A 14,006-nucleotide genomic window follows, 5' to 3' on the forward strand; every position below is an offset into this window, starting at 1 on the left:
TTTCGGCAATAAATTAAGGTATATTTGTCCACCCACACCCCAAAAGTCTTCCCCCATTTTCCCCTTCCCCTCCCTTCTACCCACATCCAACCATCCCTTTTTTCCCCTCATAAAATTTAAGGTATATTTGTCCACTCAGACCCCAAAAATCTCCCCTCCATCCCCTTTCACCCTTTTCATCACCCCATCATCATCCTCTTCCCCAAGTTAATCCCCATCTTGAGTTAAGGATTTTGTTTACCCACATCCTCCTAAGCATCCTTAATCTTCAGCCCTATCAATATCCTTCAGCCGGTAGCCTCCTTTACCCCCATCCTTTACCCCTTCTCTCCTCATCGCAACTCCAACTTATTACCTCCATGCCTACAGCACTCCCCTTCTTCCATTCCTCCCTTTTCTTTATCGCCATCTTCACCATCCCTAAGAAAATTGATGGAGTGGTCAGAGAAGGCATAGATGATGAGAATGGGAGAGGGGGATGGTTTGAAAGGGCGTGGGCCAGGGAAATGGGTAAGAGCGATGATTTCTAAGGGGAATGGGTGGGGGAAATGGTTAATTGGGGTGGTTTTAGTGGGTATGGGTGGGGGAAATGGGTGAGAGGTACGGTTTTAGAGGGTATGGGTGGGGAAAATGGTTAATTGGGATGGTTTTAGTGGGTATGGGAGGGGAAAATGGGTAAGAGGTGCGGTTTTAGAGGGTATGGGTGGGGAAATGGTTAATTGGAATGGTTTTAGAGGGTATGGGTGGGGGAAATGGGTAGAAAGACAGTTTGAGATGGTCTGGGTGTGATGGGTGATAGATGGGTATACATATCATGGGTGGGAAAAATGGGTGGGTGAAAACTGGGTACAGGGCATGAGTGTGGGGCTTCAGGGGTCATAGGTGTGAGGGGGATGAGTAAGGGGGGAGTGTAGGTGATGGGTGGGAGGGTGGGGGGGTGGGGGGGGGGTCAGGGCGCACAAAGGGTCGCTGAGCCCCGCGGTGAATCACAAGAATGCAGGCAGTTGTCTCCCTCAGCTCGTGTACACAGCTGCGCCATCCTTCACACGTACACGCACACACACGCACACGACGACACATAACGCACATATCGGCACCCAAGACTGATATATATGGCGTGTGTGTGTATGTGTGTGTACGCGCTTGCTTTTGTGTGCCAGTGATGTACGTTACGATGACTGTGTGTGCGTGTGTGTGCGTGTGTGCGTGTGCGTGTGTGTGTGTAACAATGCCTTGAAGTGTTAAGAGGTTTACAAACATGAAATAGGGGAAAAAACACAATAAGAGGGAGAATTTTCTATTACCATCATGAGAGAAGGCAAGGTGACCAGGTACGGGCAGGTAAGTACGACCAGGTGAGTACACGCACGCACACACGTACACACACACACACACACACACACACACACACACACACATTCCCACGGCACGGACTCTCTCACCTTTACCTGTCCCCCATCAAATCACGGGAAGCTCAAAATGAAAATTCCCGTACCGATGAAAAGGGGAAAAAAGAAAGAAAGGGAAACTGTAAAGCCTCCATTCCATTACCTCGTCTTTGCCCTATGTGTGCGTGTGTGCGTGTGCGTGTGCGTGTGTGTGTGTGTGTAGCCCATTCTACGTGCGTGTCCTATTTTACGGTGCATAGACTCGGGTGTGAGGAGGGGGAAGGCAGGGGAAAGCAGGGATGGTGGAGGCAGAATACAGGGAGAAGGGAGATGAGAGTAGGTAGGGAGGGTGAGTGGATGAAAGCAAGGCAGGGTGGCAGGGTAGGTGGAGAGGTAGGAAGTAAAGGGGGAGGGGGGGGGAGAGAAAGCAAGGAAACATTGAAAGGGGAGGAAGGAGAATGGAAGAGGAGTGAGAAGTAGGAGTACAGAGTGGAGGAAGAAGGGAGGAGGGGAAAACAGGGAGAGGAGATAGACCAGGATAGAAAAAAGGGAGATAGTTTAGCAGGGGAGGGGAAAGGAATGGAAAGGGAGGCGAAGGAATGGAGAAGGGTAAATGGTAGGCATATGGAGAAACGAAGACAGGGGAGGGAGGGAGGAGGGGAAGTAAGTATGACAGGTTGAAGACAGGACAGGACAGAGAAGAGGCTTGTTAGGGAGAAAGATGGGGTGAAGGAAGGGAAGGGGGTGAAGGAAGGGAAGGGGGCACAGTCGGTAAGGGAAAGGAAGAGGCATTGGAAACGGAAGACGACCTAGAGAGTAAGAAAAAAAGGGGAAAAGGGGAAGGGAAAAGACAGGGAAGTGAAGCCTGCCAAGGAAGAAGGGAAGGGAAGGAGAGCAAAGGAATAGAAAAAGGGGGCAGGGGGGAGCAAAGGAGAATAGAGGAGAAGGAAAGGGGGACAGGGGGAGCTGGGGAGGGAAAAGGGGAAGGGAGAAGACAGGGAAATGAAGCCTGGCAAGGAAGAAGGGAAGGAGAGGAAAGGAGAAGAAAAAAGGGGGCAGAGGGGAGCCACGGAGAATAGAGGACAAGGAGAGGGGGACAGGGGAAGATGGGGGAGGGAAAAGGCAAGGAGGGGGAATAGGGAGGGGAACGGGGCAGAGAGAAAAGGTACAATGGGTGGGCGACATGCCATCAAAACCACTTACATTTCACAGTAAAATTCCAGGAGAGGGAAAGAAAGAGGGAACGAAAGACTCGGCTTTTTCACATGACAGTTTTGTGCCCCGCGTCCCGAGCCTACCTGCATGGGCTTGTACAGGTAAATGTGTGTGAGGGGGGAAGGAGGGAGGAGGAGGAGGAGGAGAGGAATAAAAGGGAATTGAAATGAAAAAGTGCAGGAGAGGAAAGGAAATGGGGCAAGTGAGGATAACAGAGAATACAGAATTAAAATGAGAGGGGAGGAGAGGAGAGAGACGGGAAGAGGAAATGGGAAAGAGAGGATAGGAAGGAAGGAAATGTAGGAGAATTGAAATGAAAAAGTGTAGGAAATGAAAGAGACGGGAAGAGGAAATGGGAAAGAGGATGAGGAAGGACGGGAATAAAGGAAGGAATGAAAAAGTGCAGGAGAGGAAAGAGATGGGAAGAGGAAATGGGATAAAAAGAGGATGAGGATAGAGAATATAAGAGAACTGAAATGAAAGAGTGCAGGAGAGGAGAGATGGGAAGGGAAAAACAGAAAGACAGGAGGAGGGGCGTAAAAGGGGGAGGAAAGGGAAACGAGAGGGAGAGAGCAAGAGGTTGATGAAAAGGAGGGAAGAGAAAGAAGGGGAGAAAGAAGGAAGAGAGAAAAAGGAAAATATAATAGAAAAATAGGGAAGGGAGTGTAAAGGAAGATTGAAGACAGAAGGAAGAGAAGAAAAGAGAGGATTTTTAGGTGAGTACGGAGGAGGAGGAGGAGGAGGAAGAGGAGGAGGAGGAGGAATATAAGAAGGTAAGACATAACACCTTTAACTGTCTCACGTCACGTTACGACAAGGACACTCTCTCTCTCTCTCTCTCTAACCCCTCCCCCATTCCCCTCAACACAGAAGATCACGAGTTCAAATCATTTTCCAACAAAACACACGCACACAAAAAAAAGGAACAAAAATAGACAGACAGGTAATTGAACAGGTGCTCAATTAGTGCTTACCTGTAGCTCGGGCGGTCCCCCTTCATCGCGTATCAACAACAGGTAACTCTGGCCGTCCAACACTATTTCCTTCTTGAACCTCCCGCCTTCAGGGCTCTCCTCTTGCATGTAGGAGCCCGTGAGGTACCTGGAGAGAGGAGGAAACAGGGACAGGTGTAAATGATTAGTTTTGTTCACCTGTGTTTACCCTGTGCCTGTGTTGGAAGGATTATGTGTGTGTGTGTGTGTGTGTGTGTGTGTGTGTGTGTGTGTGTGTGTGTGTGTGTGTGTGTGTGTGTGTGTGTGTGTGTGTGTGTGTGTGTGTGTGTGTACCTTTTACCTTTACTTTAATTCTTATGTCCCTAACTGTCCTGGCTATAGACCTTGTAGTTGTATATTAGGGTTTAAGGTGTGTGTGTGTGTGTGTGTGTGTTCTTACTTTTTACCTTTCATAAATGCCCTGCTTATAGAAGATGATAGCGGGCTTTTTTTTTTCATTATTGTTTCCTTTTTTTATAGTGATGATGATGGTGGTGACGACAGTAAAGCTGCAAATTGATGTTAGAGGATGTGTTTTAAAGCCTTACTATCAGGGGATGTCATAAGAGGATAATGAGGGAGTTTATCTGGCAAAAAGTTTATTATCAGTGTTACGAAGGCTGGCGTGAAGGAAGGCTTATCGGAAGGCTACTTTTTTTTATCTCCACAAGGCAGACGTTCATAAAATTACTACACATTGAAAATAAAGTAGAGTTAATCAAGATGCTGGAAGGTGAGATGGAGGAAAGTCTACGAGCCTGAAACGTTTATTAAAGAAAAGTAATGCAATGAAAAGTAAACGAATATGAAACCAGGAAAAAAAAGGGAAGCAAGTTGTTAAAATAGAAAAAAAAAGTAATAGATATAAAGGTCTAAAGGTAGAGAAATATATGATGATAAAGAAGGTAAATTATAAAGGTAATTAAAGATATAGAGGTAAAGATAAATCAACACACATACACACAAGGTCATTATGGTAAGGGGGATAAGAGGCAATAAGAAAAGTTACCTGCACACGAAGACAAAGGTAAATAGAAAGCAACACACCTGCACACCAAGAAACATTAATTAAGGTAAGAGGGAAGGGGGGGGGGGGGAAATAGTTACCTGGACACGAAGATAAGAAGGCAAGGAGAAAGCGAGACACCTGATCACCTGGACACGAAGAGACATTAAGCTGAGGGAAAGCGATCCACCTGCACACCTGGACGAGGCACCGAGACACCTGGAGACTCACCTGTGGACCAGTGCGGACTTGCCGGAGGAGAGGGAGCCGACGATGCCCAGGCGCAGGTCCGGGACGCCCCGCGATAAGGTCCACTCCTGCGAGTTGACGAACGAGTCTGGAACGAGGAAAAAAATGTTTGTTAGAAAATCAATTATGATTAGTCTTGTTAGTATTATTGCTGTTGGTGTAGTTGTTGGTAGTAGTAGTAGTAGTAGTAGTAGTAGTAGTACTTTTCATTATTCAGTTTTTTCCTATCCTCTCTCTCTCTCTCTCTCTCTCTCTCTCTCTCTCTCTCTCTCTCTCTCTCTCTCTCTCTCTCTCTCTCTCTCTCAGTGACACACGATACTCCTTTGGGCAACCCTTAAACCGGGGAGGAGGAGGAGGAGGAGGGACGGAGGAAAAAAAGGGGGGATGTGGACTTGTGGTGCTGACACGCAAGGAGGGAGGAGGAGGAGGAGGAGGAGGGGAGAGAATGATGAAGGAGTAGGGGGCGGAGGAGGGAGGGAGGGAGAGGTGGAGGAAAGGAGGTAAGAAGGCCACAGCACCTTCAAGTTACCTCGAACTGATGGTGACAAAGCGAGACGACAAGGACGGCCAGCCAGTCAGCCAGGAACCGTATGTGTCACCCCCCCCCCCCACCACCATCACCACCACCACCACCATGACTATCACCACCACCATTAACAGCACCACCACCACCACCATCATCACCATCACCACCACCATGACTATCACCACCACCATCAACAGCACCACCATCACCACCACCACCACCATCACCATGACTATCACCACCACCATCAACAGCACCACCACCACCACCATCATCACCATCACCACCACCATGACTATCACCACCACCATCATCACCATCACCATCACCATGACTATCACCACCACCATCAACAGCACTACCCCCACCACCACCACCACCATCAACAGCACCACCACCACCACGGTACCACCACCACCATGACTATCACCACCACCATGACTATCACCACCACCATCAACAGCACCACCACCACCACCACCATCACCATGACTATCACCACCACCATCAACAGCACCACCACCACCACCACCACCACCATCACCATGACTATCACCACCACCATCAACAGCACCACCACCACCATCACCATGACTATCACCACCACCATCAACAGCACCACCACCACCATCATCACCATCACCACCACCATGACTATCACCACCACCATCAACAGCACCACCACCACCACCACCATCACCACCACCATCAACAGCACCACCACCACCACGGTACCACCAAAACCATGACTATCACCACCACGGTACCACCACCACCACGACTATTACCATCACAAGTACTATCAATACCACCATTATGTCAGCACCAGTATCACCATTACCACCAAAATTACTATCATCACCACCACTATTATGTCACCACCACCACCAGTAACAACACCAGTATCATCCATCTTCAACACTAGAATCAAAACAACCAGTCCTACCACTACCATCACCACCATCACCACTACCATTATGCTCATCACCACTACCACCACCTCAACCTACCAACACTATAAACATTACCACCATAAAGTATAAAACGTCATCACCACTTTCCCTTAATATCACCATCACTCACTTTCATTATCACCACCACACCTGCACGTGATTAGCTCAAGGTTACCTGGCTACCGACACCTTATATTTTCCTCTCTCTCTCTCTCTCTCTCTCTCTCTCTCTCTCTCTCTGTTTACCCAACCTAAATATTTGAGAATTAGCATTATGCATATAAGGAAAACATGATAAAAAAGATGAAGAATAGATAATAAGAGAAAAAAGAATAAGGTCAAAGAGGATAAAATAATAAGATACATAGAAAATAATAAAAGAAAGACAAAAAATATATTGCATCATTTATAGAGCGAAATATTAATAGAAGGATAAAAAAGTATATTAGAATAGACACAATAAATGAAATATGAATAAAAAAGCAATACGGGTTGTTAAAAATACATGCAGCACAGAAGGTTTAAGTCAATCTATGTATGAAGCCTATGTATGTATGTATGTATGTATGTATGTATGTATGTATGTATGTATGTATGTACGTGAATCTCCGCAGGGTTACCTATCACTCTTATCTCAATCTCTTATTTCCTAACTGGCTTACGAGAGAGAGAGAGAGAGAGAGAGAGAGAGAGAGAGAGAGAAGGAAGTAAAAGGTAGGAGATCCATTTCTTCCTGTTGGTCTATTTCCCTTTTTAGAGGAGGAGGAGGAAGGAGGAAGAGGAGGAGGAGGAGGAGGACTGGAGTCATATAAGGTGAGGTCGGACGTGTGACTCATAACCATTATTCCTCCTCCTCCTCCTCCTCCTCCTCCTCCTCTTCTTCTCATTCTCTCACCTTGCCGTATACTCTTTAGCTTATTTTTTCTTCTATTTTATCTTCCTTTATCTTTCTGCTTTCTCTCTCTCTCTCTCTCTCATCCTGTTATCTTCCTCTGTGTTGCTCAAAATAAATGGGATTGCGAGGGAGAGAGAGAATGATAATAATCGAAAAACGAAGTAAATCACGAAACGAATGAATAAATTAATACATAACGAAGCCATTCTCTCTCTCTCTCTCTCTCTCTCTCTCTCTCATATATTCATTCCTCTGCCAACATGACCACTCCATCAACACCCAAACGAGGAGGAGGAGGAGGAGGAGGAGGAGGAGGAGGAGGAGGACAAAGGGAAAGGGGAAGAATAAAGGGAGAAAGAAAAGGCCGCCATTAAATGCAAATAAAAGGCCTACCCCTTACACCCTTTCCTCCCCCTTCCTCCCTCCCTTGGACACGTGAAAAATATAATTGAACTGAAAAGGCAAACAGAAGCAATACATCAAAATACATGAGGCAAGAAAAGGGGGGAGGGGTGGGGGTGAAGGGGGAGGGGGTGGGGAGGGGGTGATAAAAGAGGGGGCTCACTGGGGAGTCGTCCATAGTGGTGCTAACGAGGTCGTGACTACCCCCTCCACCCCCCCTTTCTTCTCCCCTTCCTCCCCCCTCACCTCCTCTCCCCATTTCTTTTCCCTTCTTTCTCTCACCCTCCTCTCCCCAACTATATCATCTCCCCACTACTGTTACCTCCCCATCACATCAATTATTCTCTCTCTCTCTCTCTCTCTCTCTCTCTCTCTCTCTCTCTCTCTCTCTCTCTCTCTCTCACACACACACACACACACACATATCGCCCTTTTTTTTTTCTTCCTCCTCCTCTTCTTCCTTTCATTCTCCTCCTCCTCCTCCTCCTCCTCTCCTTCTTCTACGTTGTTGTTTTCCTCCTCCTCCTCCTCCTTTCTTTATTCTCCTTTCCGAAACAATTATGGAAACTGCCGTAAACTTATGGAACGAGGTAATTAGTCACAGGCAAACACGAGCGAAAGAAAGAGAGAATGAAGGAAAAAAAGTTCGATGTTCGCTCATACCAACTTCTGCTGAGAAATGAGCCCGTTGATTACTCTCTCTCTCTCTCTCTCTCTCTCTAACTTAATCTCTCTTCTATATAGGGAATTATTTTTTGTTCCTTCCTTTACTTTTTTTCTTTCTATTCTTGTTTCGTGGGAATGAAATCACTGTTATGGTTTGTATAATGCGTCTCTCTCTCTCTCTCTCTCTCTCTCTCTCTCTCTCTCTCCTAATCTGCTTATAATTCCTCCTCCTAATCTCTCTTATAAGGAGCAATTTTTTTACATCCTTTCTTCCCTTGTCACAACTGGTCTTTTTTTCCCCCTTCTTTAACAATAACTTTTTTTCGACACGGGAAATAAATGATTCGGTTCGACTAAGCTTCTTTAACATCTACCACTGCATTGAATTTCTTCCTCTTATTTTTTTTATTTATTTTTTGTATAGGGGCAAAAAATACTAACAACGGAATCTCTCTCAAACGGAAATACATTTTTTTTTACATTAATTCTATTTTTTTATTTATTAGATGAAAAAGGAAGATTACAGGAATTAGTTAACGTTATCTCCCATGTGTGTGTGTGTGTGTGTGTGTGTGTGTGTGAAGGTATCTAAGGGATGATATATAACAGCAGACACACACACACACACACACACACACACACACATCTGTAGAAGTCACACCAGTTTTGTAGAGGTAAATCTAGATAAGAATGAGGGGAGGAAGGGGAAGAGGAAGGGAGAGGAGAGGATGGGAAGTAAGGGGGATAAGAGGGGGGAGGGGGGGGGGGTGACCGACACATATCCAGACAGCAGGGAGTTAATGTCGTGATCATAATCTGTACACACGCACCATACATACATACATAGAGACGCACACGCACATACATACGTACCCTTCTCTCTCTCTCTCTCTCTCTCTCTCTCTCTCTCTCTCTCTCTCTCGAAAGGAACAATAAAGGGAGAGAAGAGGGAGAGGATGTTGGGAAAAGGAAATAAAACGGAAGAGGAGGAGGAAGAGGAGGAGGAGGAGGAGGAGGAGGAGGAGGCAGAGAGCTTGCAATTTGAGCCAATATTGGAAACCTAATTCAGTGGCAATAGTGGAGGCGACTAAGAGCGCTCTCTCTCTCTCTCTCTCTCTCTCTCTCTCTCTCTCTCACTTCCTACCTACCAGCCACTTTACTTACCATCCTGCCTACCTACCTTTCTACTTACCCACCACACTACCTCCCTACCTACCTACATATCTATCTATCTTTCCCACAGGTGTGCACTCGAATAAGGTAATAAACTCAGGTGTGTTCTGACAGATGTTATGATGAACGCGGGCAGGTGAGGCGAGGAAGGCAGACAGGTGTGTGGAGGGGAGGAAAGGCCGAGGTAAGTGGAGGAAGGACGGAGGAAAGTCGAAGGAATGATGGAAATAAGTGTGGATTGAAGGAAAGGAGAAAGGGTGCGTGAAGGGGAGGAAAGGAGGAGGGCATAAATAGTGTGGATTGAAGGAAAGGATGGAGATCATGGATTGAAGAAGGGAGGAATGGTATGTGGAGGGGAAAAAAGACAAGTGAAGGAAAGGAAGGAAATACAGTGTGGATTGAAGGAGAAAGGGTTTGTGGAGGGGAGAAAAGAAAAGTGAAGGGAAGGACAGTGTGGATTGAAGGAAAGGGAGGAATGAGGGTGTATGGAGGAGTGGAAGGGCAGAGGGAGGTGGAGGGAAGGATGGAAATACAGTGTGGATTGAAGGAGTGTGTGTGGAGGGGAGGAAAAACAGATGACGACAGAAAAGTGTGTGAATGTTTACCGAAGACACGTAAAAGAAGACAAACAGAATACGAAAAAAAAAACAACCCCACATTGAAAAAGAAGAAAAACGAGACACCTTGAAAAAAAAGAAGCATTGCAAAAGAAGAGACAGACAAAGAGCAAATTGAGGGAGAAGAATCTAATTGGGTGTGAAAGAAATCGTGATTAGAAAAATGAAAAAAAAAATACAGGTAAAAAGAGAAAACGAAAAGGCAATGAAAAGTAAGAGTAAGGAAGTTAAGCAGAAATCCCAAGTGAGGTGAAGACGAAAAATACAAAAAATAAAGACGAAAAATGTGTCAGATGGAGAGATGAAGGAAAGAAGATAACCCAGGTGTCGTGAAAAGGATAAAATATAACAATAAAGATATATAGAGAAAAAACAATAAGCCAGGTGTGAAGAGAATAAGAAAACCCAGGTGCAGAGAGGTAAGGAGGGCAGGTGCTTACCATAGGACCACCTTGGGTACGACAGGTGGTGAAGAGGAGGAGGAGGAGGAGGAGGAGAGAGGGAGTCGGGACATATAAAGGAGTAAGGAATTTAAAGGATGAAAAAGGGAAACATTCAGAAGGATGTAATAGGGGAGGGAGAGAATTAAGGACAGGAGTGAGTGAGGGAGGGAGGAGAGGGAGAGGTAAAGGGAGGGAGAGAAGATAATAAAAAGAGTGTGTGTGCAAAAGATAGAGCAGGTGTTGAAAGGAAGAACAGAAAAGGAGGAGGAGGAGGAGGAGGAGGAGGGGGTCAATTAACACCGGCTCACCTGGGGCTCAAATTACAGGCCTAATGAAAATTTTCCCACACTCACCTGGCTGAAAAATAATGAACCACAATGAGCCTTTCTCTCTCTCTCTCTCTCTCTCTCTCTCTCTCTCTCTCTCTCTCTCTCTCTCTCAAGGTAAGAACGACGCTGCAAAAGTAATGAAAAAAGTGAAGGAAAAGCAGTTAAGAGGAAAATTAACGAGGCGAAACAAGAACAAGGAAGGAAAGGAAAATAAAAAAATGGTAAGGGATGAATAAAATAAGTGGACAATATAAATCTGGTAATGGAAAGTGAAAATAAATGATAATGATGAAGAGAGGGGTTGGGAGGGAGAAAAAAAGTAGGCATATAGAAAAAAATGGAGAATAATAGACGAAGGAAAAAATGATGAGGAGGAAAAGAAGAGGGAAAGAAAAGTATTTGTTGCAATATTTTTCCCCATAAGGAGTACTTAAGGAGAACAAAGGAACGTGAAGAAAGGAGGAGGAGGAGGAGGAGGAGGAGGAGGAGGGGCATGAGAAGAGGAAGGCAAACATAGGGTTGATTGTTATCTTTTACCGCCTACCCCCCCCCATTCTCTCTCTCTCTCTCTCTCTCTCTCTGTTAGCGAACGGGCGTGGAAATATTCAAGTGGACCCGAGAACCTTTGGCGGCCCATTGGAGAGAGAGAGAGAGAGAGAGCGAGAGAGAGAGAGAGAGAGAGAGAGGAAAGCAAACACCGGCGGCTTGTCACGAGGGGAGATCAACGCATAAAGGGAGATGAAAAAGGGAGATGATGATAAAGGGAGGAGATTAAGGGAGGAGATAAAGGGAGGGAAGTAAAGAACGTAATCACCAAGTAACAGATAAGGGGGGTGTCACCTGCTTGCCCCCCCCACCCCTTTCTCCCTCCCTCCCTTCCCTTATTCCACCTGCATCAAAACCACTCATCTCTCTCTCTCTCTCTCGAACCAGCTGTCCCGCCCACATCAAAACTACCTCCCCCTCTCCTCCCCCCTATCTCATCTCCCTCTTTCTTCTCCTTCCCTCAGCCTCCTTCCTCCCCTCTCCCCGCTATCAGTAACTTGCTTTTTCTTCCCATCAGCTGTCCTGCCCTTATCAACGCCCATCCCTCCCCTCTCTCCCACACATCCCACCCACACAAACACATTTCTCTCTATCTACTATGCCTCCCCCTTCCCAGTTTATTCTCCCCAACTACCCACATATACCTTACTCCCCTCTACCTACTATGCTCTCCCCTCCCTTCCCTTCCCAGCTTCTTTCTCTCCCTCTCTTTCCCTCCCTTTATACAATCCTTATTCCCCTACTTGCTTCCGTTTCCTCCTCCAATCCCCCTTTCTTCCCCCCTTGCATCCTCCAACCCAGCCGCTATCCCCGCACACAGGGAAAAAAAAGAGAAAAATAACAGAGAAATAAAGGAAAGACGAAAATATAGGGAACGTTGGAGAGGAGGAAGAATAAAGGGAAGGAAGGAAGAGGCGAGGGGGGAGGGAAGTTAGACACGCCCAACACGACTAACTTTATTGTATTGTGGCGCTGATGTTATGGCTCTGACCCCCCCCCCCCCTCTCTCTCTCTCTCTCTCTCTCTCTCTCTCTCTCTCACTCTCTCTCTCTCTCTCTCTCTCTCTCTCTCTCTCTCTCTCTCTCTCTCTCTCTCTCTCTCTCTCTTGCTCTCTCCCTCGCTCACTCTCTCCCTCGCTCACTCTCTCCCTCGACATTAATTATAATAAAATTCATCTCGTTAAGGCAGTTAATTATGCATGAAGCTGTATTGGAGTCACATAAATGGAGGGAAAGGGAGAGAGGGAGGGAGAGGAAGGGAGGGTATTAAAGAAGGGTGCAAACATAGGCAATTAGAGTAGGAGGAATCATGATCAATATGTCTGTGGATTAGGCAGGTGAGGGAGAAGGGGGAGAGAGGGAGAGACAGGTAAAGGTGGGAGGGAGAGAGGGGGGTTTAAGGGAAAGGGAGGGGAGGGGGGGGGGGCAACTAGATTACCACCCTTCCACCCTCCTCCTCCTCCTCCTCCTCCTCCTCCTCGATTAATGAGCTTGGTCGTTATGAAATCTTGCGGGAAAGTTTGCAAAAAAGATGATGGTGTGTGTGTGTGTGTGTGTGTGTGTGTGTGTGTGTGTGTGTGTGTGTGTGTGTGTGTGTGTGTGTTTTGTTGAGTGTGCAGCAGCTGGTGTTGTGTGGCAGACGGTCAGAGAAATTGCCTGTGTGTGTGTGTGTGTGTGTGTGTGTGGTGTGTGTGTGTGAGACAGGTAGGTAGCCAGGTAATAACCACATCATAATCACCATCTTCACAGGTGTTCTTTTCTCCTCCTCCTCCTCTTCTCTATTGTTGCTATGTTTTGTCCTTATCTGAGCTCTTCTTCCCCCTCCTCCTCCAATTTGATTTTACTCGTTTTACAAATTTTCTAACTAACTAAATTTTCTCTTTTCTGTTTTTCCTCCGCAATTTTAAACATCCTCTTACTCCTCATTGGTGTATTCTGAACATCTTACAATTTAAAGGAGAGAGAAGAAATAAAGAAATCTAAAGAAGGGAAAAACGGAAAGAAAAAGAGAGACGGAGGAGAAAGAGACGAGAGAAGGGAGAATGTCGGAAAGAAAGGAGGGAGGGGGGAGGGGGGTAAAGAGGGAAATAGAAAAGCGTCCAGTTTACCTGTCTGGAGGGGAATACCTGTAATTATGCTGTTATTACCTATATGACTACCTGGCTACACACGCACACACGAACACACAAACACACACACACACACACACACACACACACACACACACACACACACACACACACACACACACACACACACTTTCTCTCAGGTGTGTACATATGCCTGTCTGTCTGAAAGAGTGAGAGTTGCCGCCTTCAGGAAAGTTTAGAGAAAGTGTTTACCCCTCTCTCTCTCTCTCTCTCTCTCTCTCTCTCTCTCTCTCTCTCTCTCTCTCTCTCTCTCAGTACAATACCGTTACTGTTACTATGGAGAGGAGGAGGAGCAGAAAGAGAACGAGGAGGAGGTCAGAAGAAAAGGAGGAGGAGGAGGAGGAGGAGGAGGAGGAGGAGGAGACATTCACCTCCACCCACACAGCAGCACAATTATCCACCTTTGCGTATCCACCTACACGGCTACTCTCTCCTCTGCCTTCACACACACACACAC

The 14,006-nt window shown here is 46.4% G+C and overlaps 1 protein-coding gene across 2 annotated transcripts in view; it reads right to left on the reverse strand.

Moving 5' to 3' along the window:
- LOC126985398 (centaurin-gamma-1A-like) overlaps positions 1-14,006 on the reverse strand; it is a 116,746-nt gene that overhangs the window by 73,916 nt on the left and 28,824 nt on the right. For both annotated transcript variants that reach the window (XM_050840206.1, XM_050840215.1), the window contains exons 2-3: positions 4,833-4,938; positions 3,578-3,704 (exon numbers count right to left, since the gene is read on the reverse strand). In XM_050840206.1, coding sequence (XP_050696163.1) covers positions 3,578-3,704; positions 4,833-4,938 — 233 coding nt within the window. The remainder of the gene's footprint in view (positions 1-3,577; positions 3,705-4,832; positions 4,939-14,006) is intronic.

Source organism: Eriocheir sinensis, chromosome 5, assembly GCF_024679095.1.
Source record: "Eriocheir sinensis breed Jianghai 21 chromosome 5, ASM2467909v1, whole genome shotgun sequence".
Lineage (NCBI taxonomy): Eukaryota > Metazoa > Arthropoda > Malacostraca > Decapoda > Varunidae > Eriocheir > Eriocheir sinensis.